This window comes from Cuculus canorus, chromosome 20 (genome assembly GCF_017976375.1).
Source record: "Cuculus canorus isolate bCucCan1 chromosome 20, bCucCan1.pri, whole genome shotgun sequence".
In the NCBI taxonomy this organism is placed as follows: Eukaryota; Metazoa; Chordata; class Aves; order Cuculiformes; family Cuculidae; genus Cuculus; species Cuculus canorus.
The window spans coordinates 4,512,295-4,529,950 of NC_071420.1; the positions used below are offsets into that span (position 1 = coordinate 4,512,295).

At 48.3% G+C, this 17,656-nt stretch overlaps 1 protein-coding gene across 8 annotated transcripts in view; it reads left to right on the top strand.

The window, feature by feature from the left end:
- The window catches only part of SSH2 (slingshot protein phosphatase 2), a 95,694-nt gene that overhangs the window by 48,120 nt on the left and 29,918 nt on the right, over positions 1 to 17,656 (top strand). For 6 of the 8 annotated variants that reach the window (XM_054085209.1, XM_054085214.1, XM_054085212.1 and 3 more), the window contains one exon: positions 16,220 to 16,323. In XM_054085209.1, the coding sequence (XP_053941184.1) occupies positions 16,220 to 16,323 (104 nt within the window). Of the gene's footprint in view, positions 1 to 8,313; positions 8,600 to 8,628; positions 8,647 to 16,219; positions 16,324 to 17,656 lie in introns of those variants that run through there. The other 2 variants (XM_054085215.1, XM_054085216.1) reach the window with 2 other exon arrangements.

Genomic DNA, 17,656 nt, shown 5'->3' on the forward strand with positions numbered 1-17,656 from the left:
CTCCAGTCCTGTTAACTACTTCCAACGCTGTGGCAGCCAGCTGGGTCTAAAAACATGAATATGTTCACTACTTTCCATGGTTCTCCTACTCCATACCAGTCTATTTTTTATTATAAGGTGCTAACATAGTTTTTCTAAGTCTTTTAAACTTAGGGGGAAAGGAGGAGCTAGAATAGAGGTTCCTCAGTGCTGCGGGTATGGCTCAGAGCTCTTAAAAAATAAAGTAAACCCAGAAGTTACACAGGATTATTTTCAGGGAAAGGTTAAAAGTAGCCACAAAGACTTGGCTTAGCAGCCTGTTGGTGTCTCGCATCATCGGTCCTCTTGTAAGGACAACCCTTGTTGAGGTAGTGTGAAGAAACAGCACTTTACAGCGTAAGAGGAAGTTACAGGCTGTGCAGATAACTACAAACTCTACGCTAAATTACAACACCGGGTAATTTGGGCTCATTCTGCTGCCTCTTCCTTGCGGCAGCCTGTCTTTGTGCCCAGTCTGCCTTGGCCCTTGTCCTCCCCCACCCCTCTCATTTACCTTTGCCATGTGGCCGTGGCCTTCATGCTGGGAAATTTTGTGACTATCTGATTTTGAATGATACCAAGTTAAGGGCAGTGTGTGGCTACAGTCAACATTGTTCGAGAGCTGCTTATTTATTTATCATATAGGAAACGTTACAGCCTTTTTATCCGCTAGCAATGTTATTGCTGCCCAAAACCTTGACCATTGCGGAATTAGATTGCGATCCTCCAAGCAGCATTTTATTGGGAAACTAATTGCCTCCGTGCTGTTCTAAGTGCTGTGGCTTTGTGAGTGCTTCACCATTGTGCTGAGAGTCAATGACATCTAAGAGTTGACAAGGAGATGCTTGGAAACAGCATCTCAGAAGGCCGGGAGATCACCAGAGTGATTCCCTTTACCACTGTCGGCTCTCGTTGAAGTGGCCTTGTGAGCTGAGGGCCACTCTAGTCACAGGTACTTTGAAATATGGGAACAGGGTGGTTGCTCTTCATCTCTTACAGAGGATGGTGGGGTCAGTACAGCCTCTGGCAGTGTGTATTGTGTGAACAGGGTGGTTGCTCTTCATCTCTTACAGAGGATGGTGGGGTCAGTACAGCCTCTGGCAGTGTGTATTGTGTGCGTGGGGTTTGTGTGACTGCCGAAAGCAGCCTCGTACTCCATCAAGGACGCATGGGGAACGTGCAGGCAGGGGAACCTGACCCCGTACCCTTCCTGCCCACCCCTCCGCGCAGCTGAGCTCCCCAGCGTGGTGGATGGGCTTCCTGTTGACCGAGCAGAGTCGGTGGGGATTTCTCATCCTTTTTATTTCTTTGCTGATTGCTGTAACACAAACGCAGTGCGTAAAAGGCCTCTTACTGCCCACTGATTGTTTAAAACTCTATGCAAATAAGTTGTGGTAATTGGATAAAAGTAGTTTGCTGAGTGCTTCGGAGTTGATCATTAACTAAGGCAGAGCTTTATTGTTCATAACTACTTTTCCTGTTTGGCTTTTCCTTTTATTCCCCTGGAAGCTGTGGGTATTTGTCTCACCGATCCTTCCTGGTAGGAGTTTGGAAGAGAGGCAGAGATAGTTATCGGATGTAACATCAAAACTCAAGGAGCAAGCTGCTGTTTCAAGGACAAATCCCCACCCCACCACCCGTTCATGAGCAGCATGTTTTAGTTTGGAAGCCCACGCTGCTGGGCTGCCAAGTCCGTATTTTAAAGGGCTGTGAATGCTGGAGTTGCCTCTGAGATTCTGTGTTTTCTTCAAGCTTCTGCAGATGTTCCCCTCTCTGGAAATGCTTGGGATTTTTCTTAAGACTACAAAGCAGAAGGGCCAAGTGGATTATCATCAGAAAAGGACCTTTTGAGGCCAGTCTCGCTGTTTTTTTTTTTCACAGGACTGTACTTCCTTGTACCATTATCAGGGAGCCCCTGGCTAAAATATTACTGCATTGTTTTTTAAAGCACTTCAGGCTAACTTTCTTGAAATGCTGCTTTAAAGTGATGTTTGTGGGGTCAGAGCAAGTTTAAAATTCAACATCCTGCTCTGTGATAGTCTCTGAAGAGCTGCTGTCTCCCATCCCATTGGTCCAGCAAACAGCTTTTAAATTATCAGCCTGTATGGGCTTAAAACTAGTTCAGCAAATATTTTTTCTCCAGTGTAATGGATGTAATGTGTACAGAGCAAATCTGCAACTGGAGTTTCCACCCGTGGTGTTTCATAGCAGCTGGCTGAAGACTCTTATTTCCACGAACACATGGAGTAAAATTCACGTCTGTCGTTAATTCTGTTGTTAGAGCAGGTCCAGAAGAGGCCATGGATATGACTCAAGGGCTGGAGCATCTCCTGTATGAGGACAGGCTGAGAGAGTTGGGGTTCTTCAGCGTGGAGAAGAGATGGCTGCAGGGAGACCTTTCCAGTACACTTTTTCCCAGGAAAGCTGGGAAGGGACTCAGGGAGTGCAAGGGTAGGATGAGGAGAACCATTTTCAGTTGAGAGAGGGGAGATTGAGATGAGATCTTAGGCAGAAATGTTTTGCTGTGAGGGTGGGGAGGCCCTGGCCCAGGTTGCCCAGAGCAGTGGTGGCTGCTCCATCCCTGGAGGGGTTCAAGGCCAGGTTGGATGGGGCTTGGAGCCCCTGATCCAGTGGGAGGTGTCCATGCCCATGGCAGGGGGTTCAAACTAGATGGGCTTTGAGGTCCCTTCCAACCCAAACCATTCCATGATTCTGAAAGCTTATGCCTTTCCTGAAGTATTCAGAAGACACTGCTTTGCGTTGCATATGCACCAGGGCCAGAGCTTTACTTGAGCAGCGTGGGAAGCAGCTGGAGACTGGCGATAATTGTTGTGCAGGCACCAATTGCTGTGCTGTGTAGGATGAACCAAGTGTTTTGTGACAGAGAAGAGCCTGCTGCTTCAAGGACATCAGCCTGCAATTCAGGGAGGCTGGGAAAAGAAAACCTGTAGAGGCAAAGGATAAAACCAAGCCGTATACCAGCGCTGGTGGAGGCTGAGTGTGATGCAGGAATCCGGCCGGGGAGCTCGCCGTGCAGGGCTGGCACTTCTTGACATTGGCAGCTTTTCAGATTTGGGCATTTCTAGGTACGTTAAGGCCACAGGCTCCTCTGTCAGTGCATTTTCCTGTTTATCCCGTGCTTATCTTGCCCTCACCGAGGTTGTATTCGGCCCGCTGGGGTGTCTGGGTTTATTTGTAATAAGCCATTTAAGAAGTATGTTTTTTCTCAAAACACCTTTGTTACAACTAGGCTAAATCCACAGACTGCTGAACCAGAAATGATTTAGTCCTTTCTTTTAAACAAATGATCTTTGTCACTTAGTAGCCAAGTCCTTCGTTTGTTCACACACTTCTCACAATGGCTTAATGAGCTCCACGTTGTCCCGCCAGACTATGATCTCCTTCTAACTCTGCAGAGCTGGGTTTGGTTCACGCTCTTCAATGTCCAGCTTTTTCACTGGGAAGGTGCAGATCTACACCTGGATTTTGCAGTACGGAGGCACAGAGGGGAATCAGAGTAAGTTCTTCCTGTGGTCCAGCGCAGTCTCCAAGTGCCCAGAGTGGGTCAGGACCGAGATGGATTGGGATTAATAGGCTGTGCTCCAGTGTGCTGCCATCATCTGCTCCACGTTTGCCTTGCCTTGGTTTAGAAATAACCGTGTTACCATGTGTAAAAAGTAGTTAGATTGTGTGGTGTTTGAAAAACACGTAGGTGCGGTGCTTCTGGGCATGATTTAGTAGGTAGGGTGGTGGTGTGTCGATGGCTGGATATGATCTTAGAGATCTTTTTCAACCTTAACGGTTCTATGATTCTATTTTTTTTATGTAAATAGTATATATACTATAAATTGTAGTTGTCTGAGCTGCTTGTCACCCTGCAGACTCCTTTCTTGCAGCATCCGGACGGGATGCTTTGGAGTGGGACCTGTCTTGGCTCAAACCCTTCCAGCATGTGGAGATGGTGGCCTGGTCTCCTCATAGATGGACGTGCACAGCCGTATTCTGGAGGTGTTCCTGATTTTTGGGGCTGACGGGAGACCCCAGAGTTCAGGTGGGACTGGAGGAGGGTCATTTAGATTAGAAAATGTTAGATTTACCTTTGTCAGGTCATAATTTAAGGGTAAACCTCATTTGCGCAAAGGTAGAGATGAGAAAAGCTATCATTAGCCTTACCTTTGTCCTCTAAAACTTGGTCTGTTAGCCTTCTGCGTGCTTTCTGGAACTCGGTGCTGGATTAAAATGAACTCAAAACTGTTGGTATTTTTTCCTTTTGTTTTTTTAAGGCTCGCTGTGCGGTGGTGTGTGAAGAGTTTGTCACTGGCTTTGTTGTTGTTGTTATTGTTAGGGTTGAGTTTTCTTTTTCTTTATTTGCTTTGAAAAAGAGATGGGGAAATCAGAAAACAAATGAGAAGTGGAACAGCTGCATTCCTCTGTGTGTCGCAAAGCCTGAAAGCCAGTTAGTCTAAATAAAAACAAATCATTTGTCAGCACCATTTCTACCCCTCCTGTTGTTTTGCCACGATGACAAAGTTGTAATAAAGCAAACGGAGGAATACTCATGTGTTTCATTAACAACAGAGGTGAGGAATGAAGAATAGACACCTATCCCACCGCCCTTATGTGACAAGACTATCCCAGAGCTATGGGGTGAGGTGTTCGTGGCTGGAGGGTATTGCTAAGCTCTCGCTCTGAGCTCCAGAGTGGATAAGCAAGCTGGGGAGCCCCTGTTTTGGAGAGCAGCATCTGCTCAGCAGGACATGAGACACGGGGCAGGATGTTGCTGGGTTTCCCAGCACAGTCACCAGAGCAAAACCTCAGCACCTTCAGAGGGTCGTGAAGATGATCTGAGGGCTGGAGCACCTCTGCTATGAAAACAGGCTGAGAGAGTTGGGGTTGTTCAGCCTGGAGAAGAGAAGGCTCCAGGGAGATCTTAGAGCAGCTTCCCAGTACTGAAAGGGGCTCCAGGAAAGCTGGGGAGGGGCTCCGGATCCGGGAGTGCAGGGATAGGATGAGGGGAAGGGTTTTGAGCTGCAAGAGGGGAGATGGAGATGAGATCTTAGGCAGAAATGTTTTCCTGTGAGGGTGGGGAGGCCCTGGCCCAGGTTGCCCAGAGCAGTGGTGGCTGCTCCATCCCTGGAGGTGTTCAAGGCCAGGTTGGATGGTTCTTGGAACCCCTGATCCAGTGGGAGGTGTCCCTGCCCATGGCAGAGTTGGAACTGGATGGGCTTTAAGGTCCCTTTCAACCCAAACCCTTCTATGATTTATAACGTTTCTGACTCTTTTGTCCTCAGTTCCTTCAAGTACATAATGAGATGTTTTATGAGAGGCTCTCTAGCTTGAAATTAAGCAAATATCTATTCTAGAGCCTTTTTAAACACTGTTTAAGAGCCTTTTCCCTAAAGTACGCCCTGTTCTGGTTAGAGCTCTCTCTGGGCTGTGATGCTCAGCAGTGTTCACTATTCCATTTATCTTTCCACTTTAATGCGTGAGTTTTAAAGAGGTTTGCATGCTTTTAGGAAATATGAAGACCTGAGGTAACCACTGAAAACTGGCTGCTAAAGTGCTAGTTCTGATGAAATTTAGCACCTGACTTTTACAGGGATAAACACATCTGGAATCGCTACTTTTCAGGTTTTAAGCTCTTGTAAAATAAAACTTTCCATAATGTGTTTCCAGTCTTAGTCAGCAAAACCTTGCAGGGTTTCTATATTGAGTTAGAAACTCCTTAAAATGCATTTTCAATTTAAGCACCGACATCCTCTTTAGGTGAAAGGCACGTGAATGTGCTAAAAGAGTATGTTAATTTGAGGAATCGCAAATGCAAAACTGCAGGGCGATGCTTCAAAATGATGCGCGTTGCTGTGTTTCCTTTTATTTACTCTTTTTTTTGTAAGCAGAAATGAAGAACGGATGGTTCAAATGTTGCTCTCCGCTGCTTTTATTTAAAGTATCTCTATAAAAACATTCCAATGCTTAGGTAAGTTTTGAAACTCAGTTGTCTGCTGCTTAGGAATCTCCCAGTTCTTTTCCCCTCTTGGGCTGCCCTTGGTTTCAGCCTTTGTTTAAGCTGGGAGATGCTGCGGCGGTGTTGGACATCCCACAGTCTGTCAGCTTCTGTTTGAAGTGGGGTATGATGAGTGATTAATGGAAATTATTTCAGGAAATAAAGGACTCCTGGTAAGCCGATCCCTATTCAGACAGTCAAAAGAAAAAGCAGTCATGAGGAATGTCATCTCCAGGAAGAACTTGCTACATCCGTGGGGGGAAGAGTTGGATTGGAAAGCAATGCTGAGCCTGCATTTTTGAAATGCATCATAATTATATCTCGCGGTCTAATTTGGAGAGTTTTTCCTGATGGCTCCTGAGAGTCATTATCACTTACCAGCAGAACAGTGCAGTGCTGGCCTTGGCTTCCTTCGGGGTAGATGTGCTGTGTGTCCTCAGAACCAGGGGACAAGGCACTGTGCACCATTCTGGTGGGGAGCAGACAGACTGTCTTTAGAGGCTGAGTTTACCCTGTTTGCCACAGCCTTGGGTCAGGTAACCCCAAGCGATGCTGTAGTTCTTCATTGATTTGCAGCCTTAAATTGAATCTTAAGTTTGTATTAACCTTGCGTATGTTAAGGACTGTCCTAAGGGTTGTCTTGGGTTGAATAAGAGAATCGTAGAACCACAGAATGGTTTGGGTTGGAAGAGACCTCAAAGCCCATCCAGTTCCACCCCCTGCCATGGGCAGGGACACCTCCCACTGGATCAGGGGCTCCAAGAACCATCCAACCTGGCCTTGAACACCTCCAGGGATGGATCAGCCACCACTGCTCTGGGCAACCCAGGCCACGGCTCCCCACTCTCACAGCAAAACATTTCTTCCTAAGATCTCATCTCAGTCTCCCCTCTTTCAGCTGAAAACAGTTCCCCTCATCCTCTCTCTGCGCTCCCTTATCCAGAGCCCCTCCCCAGCTTTCCTGGAGCCCCTTTCAGTACTGGGGAGCTGCTTTAAGGTCTCCCTGGAGCCTTCGCTTCTCCAGGCTAAACAAAAATGCGTTAAACTATTCCAACTATACAGTGTTTCTTATCCCTTCTTTGATGTTTTCTCACTGCCAACTGATTAGAATCTCAAGTTATTATTTACAGCCACATTAAAGTTTGTATTCCCTTCATTGTGCCTTTGCTACTCCATCCCACAAAGTCACTGGTGTATCTGTAAGGGTAAGCAGATCAATACCCTGGTTATGAGCTACAGTGGTGCGACAGGTACAGCTCCCTGCGGCTTCTAATTCCAAATGAAAACCCACTGAGAGAAATCTGGCACGTGGCTGTTCTCTCTGAAATGCTTCACATCCCATCTCGCGTTGCTGGTCACCGCTGACTGTCCTTTTCACTAATCGGAAGGGACAGGCAGTCCTAAACTGATTTTCCTGTTCCTGCGGGGAGCTGTCAGTTAGGGATCAAACAGCCCTGGTGCATGGGGAGGATGCAGTCGGAATGAGAGAAAATGGAAAGTGCTGAGTGCTGCAGAAGTTAAAATACTGAACAAATAACTTCCTTCTATTTTTTTACGAGTCCAATCCAACAGCCTCTTGATAATTTTTGATGCATTTGGTAAACAAGCATCTGCTTCTTTTTAGCACAGAGGAAAAGGGTTATTATTCAGCATTGATTTCTTTGTGTGGAGACAGAGTGGTCCTTGTTTTGGTGCTCTGTTTCCAGGGGTCCGTTAATGTATTTACTGAGGGCGGGCAAGGAGGCTGCGAGCAGAGCCACGCTGCGTAATTCCTCCACCTTGTGCCCTGCTCTGAGTGTTGGGGTGGTTGCAGAGCCGAGTCCTGGCATGATGCCGCTTCACAAGGTGGCAGGACCTCTGTTCTCCGGCTGCCCGCAGCCACGCTCCGTCCTGTCCACCATAACCATGACCAGCAGAAGCAGCAATGGAGCAGTGTCCTCCTTGACCTGGGCTGTGTCTTCTCTGCTCTTCCCAATGCCTGCGCGGCTGGGTTTGTGCCCAGGGGAGCCGTGGATGTCGGGAAGGGTGCTGGGCTGTGCTTGGGAGCACAGGGTGTCCTGTTTTGAGCAGCGGCTGGGGTACTTCCAAGCTCCTGGTCCCTGTCCTGGGGAGACAGCCAGCGCTGGCGGTGATTCGGGTGAGTCAGGGGTCTCCTTCCATCTTTAACATGCTGGGCATACTTTGGCTAAATATAGGTGCCTCTGGAGCTGCTGCTGCGGGGAGGGACGGCACGTTGACCTTAGTGTGTCTCATTCCACTTGTGTTACAGTCGGGTCCTTCTTGCAGGGTGCTGCCAGCCAGGCCAAACGTGGTCAGGTCTGCGGCGGCGATGAATCATGGACCTGCACGTGCAGGAAGATCGGAGGGGAAATTAGTTATAAAATATCCTGTATTGAATGTATTTAAATATAGTGGGGAGACATCCCTCAGCCTTGTTGTTAACCAACTGCTCGAGGATGTGTCAGCTATTGTTCAAGGTTTAAGAAGAAATGTGCTGTGTACGAAGGCAGAGGAGATGATTGTGTGGTTTAGAGACGATCAACATGACCTGTGCTGACTGTGAGAGAAAAAAGATGAGTACGTGTCAAAGAAGTGTTCCTTCCAAGATGACTAATCAAAAGCTGGTGGTTTTTTTCACCAATCCTTGATGGAATAGATTCTCCTTATGAAGTTTTCTCATATTGATTAAAATGTTTTTAAGAATGTATTTGCGAAGCTGTGTTGTTGGTACCACAGCAGGTTTGGACAGACAGAGCTGGTGGGAGCGTGGCTTGTGCTGGTAGAACATCGCAGAGCGCTCTCTTGGCTATAGCTGTTCTGCTCCACGAACCCCATGGTGTGTGTTAGAGTCTGTGGATGTTTAAACACTGTATAGAGCAAGAAGAATGTCTTGTAGGGCTTTCATCTGGGAATGTCTTGACTTGAAGACCTGGAAGCCTTTGGGGAGTATCATGTAAAATAAATTCCTTTCACGGTCTTGCTTCCGGTCTGGGGCTCTTGCTTTAAAAAGGGCATAGAGTCAAATTTCTTCTGTAAACATCAAGTGCCCAGATTTCTTACTAAGCATCCTCATTGTGTCAGCCACCCCCTCTCTGGCATGAGAACCATGTAGAAAAAGGGATTCTCCACAATCCCAAACTCCAGAGCGCATCAGGGCTTTGTTTGACCAACTCGCTTTGCTGTTGCTTTTTGAAATGTTTTTCCCTCTCTCCAGATGGATTCTCTGAAGCCACTTGAGGGGTGACTATGGGCACCCAACATGTGTCTCACTGGGGCTCCCATAGTGTTGAGCAGCGAGGTGGGCAATCGATAAAGGGTTTTGATGTTTGCGCAGTGTGGGAATGAGGACGGGTCAGTGTGTGATAGCTTTCATCCATCCTTTATCGCAGCAGTGAATCATACAGTCTCTGCCCAAGTTCATAGTCCTTGAAATAAGTAATTACTGATGATTGGTGCTGCGTTTGGGTGGGATGTCCGAGCCCATGCTGTGTTTGGGTGGCAGCCACCAGCGTTGCGACTGGGTGCATCTTGCTCACCCCTGAGCAGTCCAGCTTCAGCACGAGGATGTTGGCTGGCTTTTCCAGCCGCTGTTTGGAGGCCACCAAGCGCTGGCAGAAGGGACGCGGATGGGCTGGGCAGCGAGGTGGCGCAGGGAGAGAGCTGTGTGCGCATTACTGTGTGAGCACGCGTCCAGCAGCAGCGTTGTGAAAGAGGATCGGGAGCTGTCAGCAGCAGGGATGGGCACGAAGAGGGGAGGGCAGGCAGCGCTGAGCCAGTGCCTGTGCCAGGGCTCTGCCTGCGTTGCCTTTGATACAGGAGCTTGTTTGTGGTTGAGCTGGGTCACTCACAAGCCACGAGGGGAACGGGAAACCCACGCAGACTTCAACTTTTATCAGACATGATAAAACATCGTCTTCTGGAATCCAGCTTAAAACAAAACCCAGTCTGCTTTCCTGTGCCTGTAACAAATAAATCCCAGCCCTCCCTGCAAGGGAGGACGCTTGATAAGAGTCCAGGGTCAGCTCGCCACTGCGGAGCGAGGCTCAGGGCGCTGGGAGGCAGAGCAATGCTGCAGGTGGTTGTGGTTGTTTTGGGCACAGTGCAGCCACGTGGGTTGAAACTCTGGGTGCAAACAGCAGCTGTTGTTGCTCCCCTTGCAGCAAGGCACCTCTGGCAGGGCTGGATTTCTCAGCCTGGAGCTGTTATCTTCCACGCTATCCCTGGAGGATGCTACTGCTCCCACTGGCGTGCCCAGGCTGCCTCGACTCAAGTTTGCAAAATGACTTCTGGAGCTCAGGTCAAGGTCCTGGTGGTAAAGGAGAGCTGATGGCATGTCTGCGTGATGGTTTTTCCAGTAGTGGCCTTGTAGACCATTAACTCTGTAGGGTACTGAGTGGGCTCAGCACTCCCTACAGCCTTTTGGGTGGCCTGAGGCTGGTTAGAGCCATCTCTGAAACTGTGTCCGAGTGTGGTCCTTTTGTGCATCTGAAGGGGTTGCTCTCCACTTGCAGACACAACCCACAACCTTGTTCATCTATGTTCCCTTTTGCATTTACCATTAACTCTTTCAGTACTTGGAGTAAGTGGAGGGAATGCTTTTAGAGTTCAGATTCACACCCATCATCCTCACCTTTTGGTATTTTCTAGCAACCTGTAAGTTGTTCTTGCTGTCCTAGCTCAGCTTCAGCAGATGTCCATATCAGTGACCAAAGCAAGGGACAAGACAACTGGGCTAAAGTGGGAAGGGATCAGTTGATAAGTTAGTACAAAAGAATTACTGCTGGCATTGCCCGTCTTTGTCCCTGCAGCTGAATTATCTCTCCAGGGGCCCTACCTTGGAGCAGAGGAAGTGCTTGTAGACAGTTCCTTTAAAGAAAGGCACAAATGCAGATGTTGCTAAAAATGCAGTTTGCGTCAGACTTCAGTGATGACCGGGTTCCCACGCTTGGGTTATTTGGGCTGTTTTTCTCCTTGTGCTGTTTCTTAAGTTGCAAAACTGCTGAGTGGTGAGAGATGGCTTTTGTTGGAGAACCACTTCCCCTTTCTCCGCCTGCCCTCAATGTTGTCTCCTGTGTTGACAGTGTTACTGAGCCCTTTTCGGTAAGTCATGGCCCTTGTTTTACCCTGAGCTGGGTTTGTTTCTATTTCAGATATCGGAGAGGCCTGGACTTGCCTATGTGTGCTGCCAGCTGACCCTGTTAACACAAATGTCAGTGCAGAGCAATCCCGAGTTATCCTTGCCTTTTCCATTTCCCTGTTGTGGCTTGTTTTGTTTTCTCGGCTTGGCTTGATGTATTTTTTTAGTGAGTGGTGCTACTTTGCTCTGCACAGCCCTGAGATTTGGCCTCTGTGTGCAGAGAGTGGAGTGCCTTCATCACTTGCCTAGGAGCAAAGGCTTAAGCTGGAAGCCAAACACTGCTCTCTTCTATAGAATTAATTAATATTGTTTGCAGTTATTAAACCAGGTGCTTTAAAAAGTAAGCGAGGGAAATAGAGATGCTGTTTGTGAATGCTGTTTATGTTTACTGACAAACAAACTTGAGTGTAAGCTGAAAGCGTAGGTGCTTTTTTTAGGGAGAGATGCTGGAAGTGTGGGCTCTCGCCTGGTGGCTGGCTGAGGAAGGTCCCAGGCTGTGCGGAATTATCGGAGAATCGTGGAATGGCCTTCGTTGGAAGGGACCCACAAGGATCATGGAGTCCAACTCCTGTCCCCGCACAGGACAACCCCAACATTCATCCCGTGTGTCTGAGGGTGTTGGCCAAATGCTTCTGTGTTATTGTCAGGCTCAGTGCTGTGACTGCTTCCCTGGGGAGCTGCTCCACCACCCTCTGGGCGAAGAACGTTTTCCTAATCTCCAGGGCTCTTCCAGCTGCTTGTCCAGCCATCAGTGCAGCCTTGGCTGGGCGACTGATGCTTTGCTAACCAGGACTGTCCTTGTGGCCAGGGAAGGCTGGTGGTGAGAGCCAGGCATGATGCCGTGCGCTGGGACTGCCTGCGGAAGGAGGGATCCAGCCAGTTTGGGAAGGGAAGCTGAAGGGAAGGAGGGAAACAGCTTGAGGTGCTGAGAACACCAGCAGGCTGCTCGCCCTGCCCTCCTATCACTTTTTCCACAGCAGGCACAGCGAGCTGCATTGGAATTGCTGTTGCAGGGTGAGCGCTTGGTGCACTCCAAGAGCTTGCTTCGGTGTCCCCGGCTGCCCTCCCTCCACGCCTGGCTCCGCGGCCTCGGGAATGAGCTCAGTATTGACGCCTGCTGCACCGCTCCTGCCAGAGACTGAATTTTAGTCTTTTTTCTTGGGTTTGTGTTTTGCAATCTACGGGTAAAAGGAACTCGGTAGAGCCGAGTGGGAGGAGGTGGGATGTGCAGCGCAGAGATGTGCCCGCTCCTCCCTGCAGCACTCGTGTTGGAGCGAAGTGTCGGGGGCCCTTGAGGGAGCAGCCCAGCTTAAAACCGAGGAAAGTAGCCAGGCGTGCAAGATTTGTTTTCGGTTCCTACTAAACCTCCTTCTGCAGTGCCTCCGTGCCCCATCCTATGCGGGTTCCGCTGCTGGCTCTGCCGCCTGAGCTGCCTTTCACCGCACACCCCAGAAACATTTGGGAGAGTGGGCGCCCAGCTGAAATCCCTGGCGCTTTAGTACAGATGTTGGCATCAATGCTTCCCGTTCTCAGGGCTCCCAGTTGGTCAAGACTGAGGTTAACCTGTGTCGTTCCTTACTGTCAGCCTTGCCTGCCTGCTTTAGGTTGGTTTTTCTGCTTTTCTTTTGTTTGCCTTTGGCCTCTCTGGAGGGGAAGGGATGTCCTACACGTGGCCTCGAAACTCAAAGCCCGTCCTGGTGGAACATGGTCCTGCCAGGCAGCGTCCTGTGTTTGCAAAGCTTGTTCTGGGTGGTGGTTATGTCCCAAGACATGCCTTTTAGGAAAACCTCCTTTTCCTCAGGAGCTGGATGCCTCTGGGGTTACAGCACTGTACTGTTGCCATGAGGAGCTACAGGTGGAGCTGAGTTTGGCTTATAAATCCCAGCGCTGCTTCCCGGGGCTGAGCCACAGCTCACCAACTCTGTTAGGACGCTGCTTCCGAGCACTTTTCTGCAGCGTTCTGGCTAATAAATACCTGAGACTGACAGGGAAATTGCGATCGTATTTCTGTAAATAATACAGGTAACAGACTTTTATTCAAATGTCAGATATCTTGAAATCTTCATTTCCCCTATCCCATGGCTTTTTAATCTCCCCCTTCCTGCTAAGGGTGAGGGGGGGACGAAATAGGGGATGTGAGTGTTGCTGCCTGTGCTGGGAGGAGGTGACGGAGGAAGAAGGTTTGGGTTTGCTCCTCACCACACTGACCTGTTCCCATAGGAAGACTTCTCCTGCTGAACCTTTCAGGGATGGTGCCAGCTCTGCTGGTTGCACTGCTTGGCAAGTGCCCAGTTAAGGGCTGGGCTGGACAGGACAGAGCCTGCTGGAAAGGGGCTGCTCCAGTGAGTAAGTAGAGCTGACTGGAATGTCATCCTCAGGCTCGCAATAACTTAATTAAGTGTTAATTAGGATAAAACATTGCCAGGAGCTGTTCAGGTGCCTCTTTGCTTTCCTTGCTGTACTTCTAAAAAGATGTTCATAGAATCGTAGAATGGTTTGGGTTGGAAGGGACCTTAAAGCCCATCCAATTCCAACCCTCTGCCATGGGCAGGGACACCTCCAACTGGGTCAGGGGCTCCAAGCCCCATCCAACGTGGCCTTGAACCCCTCCAGGGATGAAACCAAATGGAGCAGCCGCAGTGTTAGTTGTTAGTACTGCTCTTTGGCCTTCCCTATAAACTTCTTGCCTTTCCTCCAAAGATTTTCTTTACTGCTTGTGATCTCAGAGCAAGGGCTTGCTTGTGTGTCTGTGGTTTATGGGTATTTTTGCTGGATGCTGTGCTGGATACTGATGTGTGTCTGTTAGGAGTTCACAGGAGGTGATGCCGAGAGTGCTGGTAGCATGCCGTGACATCATCCACAGCGCGAGAGTCCCCAAACCTGTAATGTTTGTAATGGGCAAGAAGACAAGGCCCTTACCTCTGCCGATCTGCTCATTTCCCAATGATGCTGATGGCCATCTCCTACTCTCACTTCTGCCCTGCTGGAGGTGATGCCCTGCCTGCCTGACCTCCCTCTCTAGAGGAATGATCCGCTTTGCCACGTTCTTCAGCTGTTCCAACCCTTTGTATGGGAAGTTGCATTCCCTTTCCTTAGTCATACTGAGCCAAACTTGTTGCTTATGATTAGTGGCCCAAACAAGATTCTCCGTGGCTGTAGAGGAGAAGGATGGAAGGATGTCTTTGATGGGAATCTCTTCAGTTCTGCCCATGTTTCCCTTCCAGGCAGAGGCTAACAGCAGAGAGCTGCTGATAAGAGAAAGTGATGGAAGTGAGAAGATTTTTAACCTCCCAGCCCTCTAGCTACGTGCTGCTTTATCCACTAAAAATAGTTGCTAATTCAGCCTTCTGGGGGAACCTGAGGCTAAAGGATTGCTAATGTTAGTTGTTGGCTCTGCTGATAAAATTAACTGTGTGAAAACTGGCTGTGACTGCTGAGTTCTTTCTCCTCCTGTGCAGCTTAAAATTCTTTGCCTCTGTGATGAGATTGTAAAGGGAGGAGAAGATGTCTTCTCACTCCTTTTGCATCTTGGTCTTGTCTCCTGGCATGCGGTCCTGCCCCACTCCCGTTGTGGGTGCTGGTCTGGAAGCAGAAGTGTCCTTAGAATCATCATAGAACCATAGAATGCTTTGGGTTGGAAGGGACCTTAAAGCCCATCCAATTCCACCCTGGATCAGGTTGCTCAAAGCCCCATCCTACCTGGCCTTGAACACCTCCAGGGATGGGGCAGCCACCACTTCTCTGGTCAACCTCAAATCGTGAAGTAGAAGATCAGAGGCTTGTGCCATGTCCTGTCCTGGTTCTTGATATGTCCGATTTCTCTGTGATGCTGTTCTCTTCAGTCATGCCATTGAGTAGCGACCAACATGGGTCCCTGATGCAGAGGCTGCAGGTGGCCTTTGCTCATTCTGCAGAGCAGAAGTGGCCGTGACGGGGGTGACTTGGCATGTTCCAGTGTCCACCTGCATTTTGGATCTCTGCAGATCTATGGCGGGGTTTTTTACTCTATTATTGTTTCCCAGTCTTCATCTCTTAAAGGAAGGGAATAAATAATTAGGTTTGGTATTTGTTTAAGTAGAGAAAGGAACTAGAAAGTTCCTGGTCTCTTCTTCAGTTGAAGAGAATGAGCCAACGTCTTTCAAGGCACGGAGCTGCTGGGTTGCACGATGCCAGGGACTCTCCCATCCTGTCTTATCGTTCATCAACCATCCTGTTGACTGTAGAATTGTTTCTGGCTTTCTTCAAAGCCTGTGTGACTATCTTATCAATTCTGAGAAAAGCAGGAACCCTTAACTGTGCAACAGGATGGCTTAATTGCAAAATCTCTAGTGTCTTGCTTTTTCTGTGAACCACAGCATCTCTAAGAAAACTCCTGGAAGATGTAATTAAAATATCAGCTCTTCCACAGAGCTTGAACTCTTTATTTCCCCTTTCCACAAACCTCTCTCCTCGTGTGACTTCAGAAAGGGCAAAATCAGGGCAGTAAGCGATGTCTGAGTTGAACAGCATTACTGTTTGGCTTTTAATTTATCGGTCTTTGTGAGTTAATAATCATATGACTCATGGACAATAAGTTTCATGGTTTCTTAATCTGTTAGGTACACTAATTTTCTTTTGGCTGACTGCTGAAGGGAGACATTTGTTTCTGCAGGGCATTGTCTGCATCTGAACCACAAAGCACAGGGTTAACAGAATCCATAATTATAGAGATGTGTGTGTTTGCTCTATTCATTGCCATTTAGAAATGCGGATCGCTCATCTCAACTTTCAATTTGAAAATACAACCATAGGTTAATCCCCTCTGCCCGCTCAGGTTCCACCTCTGCGGGCAGACGGCACCAGGCATGGGTTGTGCTTTTTGCTCTTTCTCTGTTCATGATGTTCTCAGTTATCCTTTGAATGTTTGCGGTACTTGGGGAGGTGGGTTCTTCACCATCAAAATTCAGTCTACGCTGTGTCCTCACAGTGGAACAGACTGTGCATTCAGTGCCTTGAACCTCTCCTGTTGTTTCTCAAACAACAGAGTTGTCCTTATTCACTGTTTGTCTTTCCCCTTGCAGCATCAGCGAAAGCTTCCTCACTGTGAAAGGTGCAGCGCTCTTCCTGCCGCGAGGCAATGGGTCCTCTACTCCCCGCATCAGTCACAGGCGCAACAAGCATGCAGGTAATGTGTTGTGTCCAACAGCTGTGGCTTCTCTGCTCGCTCTTCTTTCCAAGTCCACTGGATCTGGTTGCTCAAAGCCCCATCCGACCTGGCCCTGAACACCTCCAGAGGTGGGGCAGCCACAGCTTCTCTGGGCAACTTGAGAAAATAGACAAAAAATTGGTTCAGTACTTTTGTTTATCCTGCAAAATCAAACAAGTGAGTGGCATCAGGGCAGCAATCATGACATCACAGAGTTGAGAACAACTGCCCCACAAAATACCATCCTTTAGGTTACGTATGAGGGAGGGGCTGGAGAATTGCCATCAAAACCTTCATGCCTTGCACTGGGAAACGTGAGGTTCTGATACAGGATGAGTAATTGTTCTTCCTGGTCGGAAAGTAACCAGTTATGATGGAAGAAAGGGAGGAGACTTACCTGTACGTGGTGTTGAGGAAAGCTCTGAGCAAAGTCAGTGTGACTTTTCAGGTGTGAGAGCAGAGTGAATAATACGGAGTCAGTCATAATTCCACCCCCTTTATCTGCTGTAAGTTTGATTTATGTTTTCACTTTGACTGCATGTTTGAGAAGTCAGGCTGAATAATGAAACTCAAACAGTTCGGAGTAGTTGGTTTTCATTGTGGCTGTGGTGCTTATTCACTGATGGTGTTCTACAGGGATCAGATAGTGTGGGGCTTTTCCCTTCCATGACATAATCAGCAGGAGAAAAACAACATTGAAAGCTTCAGACCTCAAGACCTGTTTGCAAACATCTTTATAGACAGAGTTTGAGGTAAAAGGCAGTCAGTTACATCCTTCCACTCAGACGTGGCACAGGGAGTGCCCAGATTGCTTTCAGTGAGATGCATTAATTACCAGTTGTCAAAAGAAGATAAATTGTTCACAAACTTAATTTAAAGCTGGCCTTTCTAGTTGAGACTGAAGTGCAATGATCTTTCTGGGGAAAAGTGGAGTCAGCATTCTTTTAAAAGTTTGTCTTGACCTGCCTTGGCTTTTTCTCTCCCCAAATTCCTCTGCATCGCTAAAGCCCAGATCTCCACTCGACAGTTGCTGCTTTGGCTCTGCCTTGCTGAGGAGATGCGCTGGATGGGTTTCATTTTGAACCCAGTGCAAAGAGCTTTGAGTCTCTCTTGCTGCCTCGTCTCCTTGCCTGCAGCTGACTTGCTTGAGGCCTGGGACCTTGGTGGAAAACAGTGGCTAGTCCGATCGGTCCAGAGCTTTTAGAAGCCAGGTTGCCAAGAAATCAAATCCACTGTGTTGTAATTGCTTACAGCAAGATGTTTTGGATGGAAGAGACTGGCTTGCCTAAGGAATGGGATTTTGATTCTTATA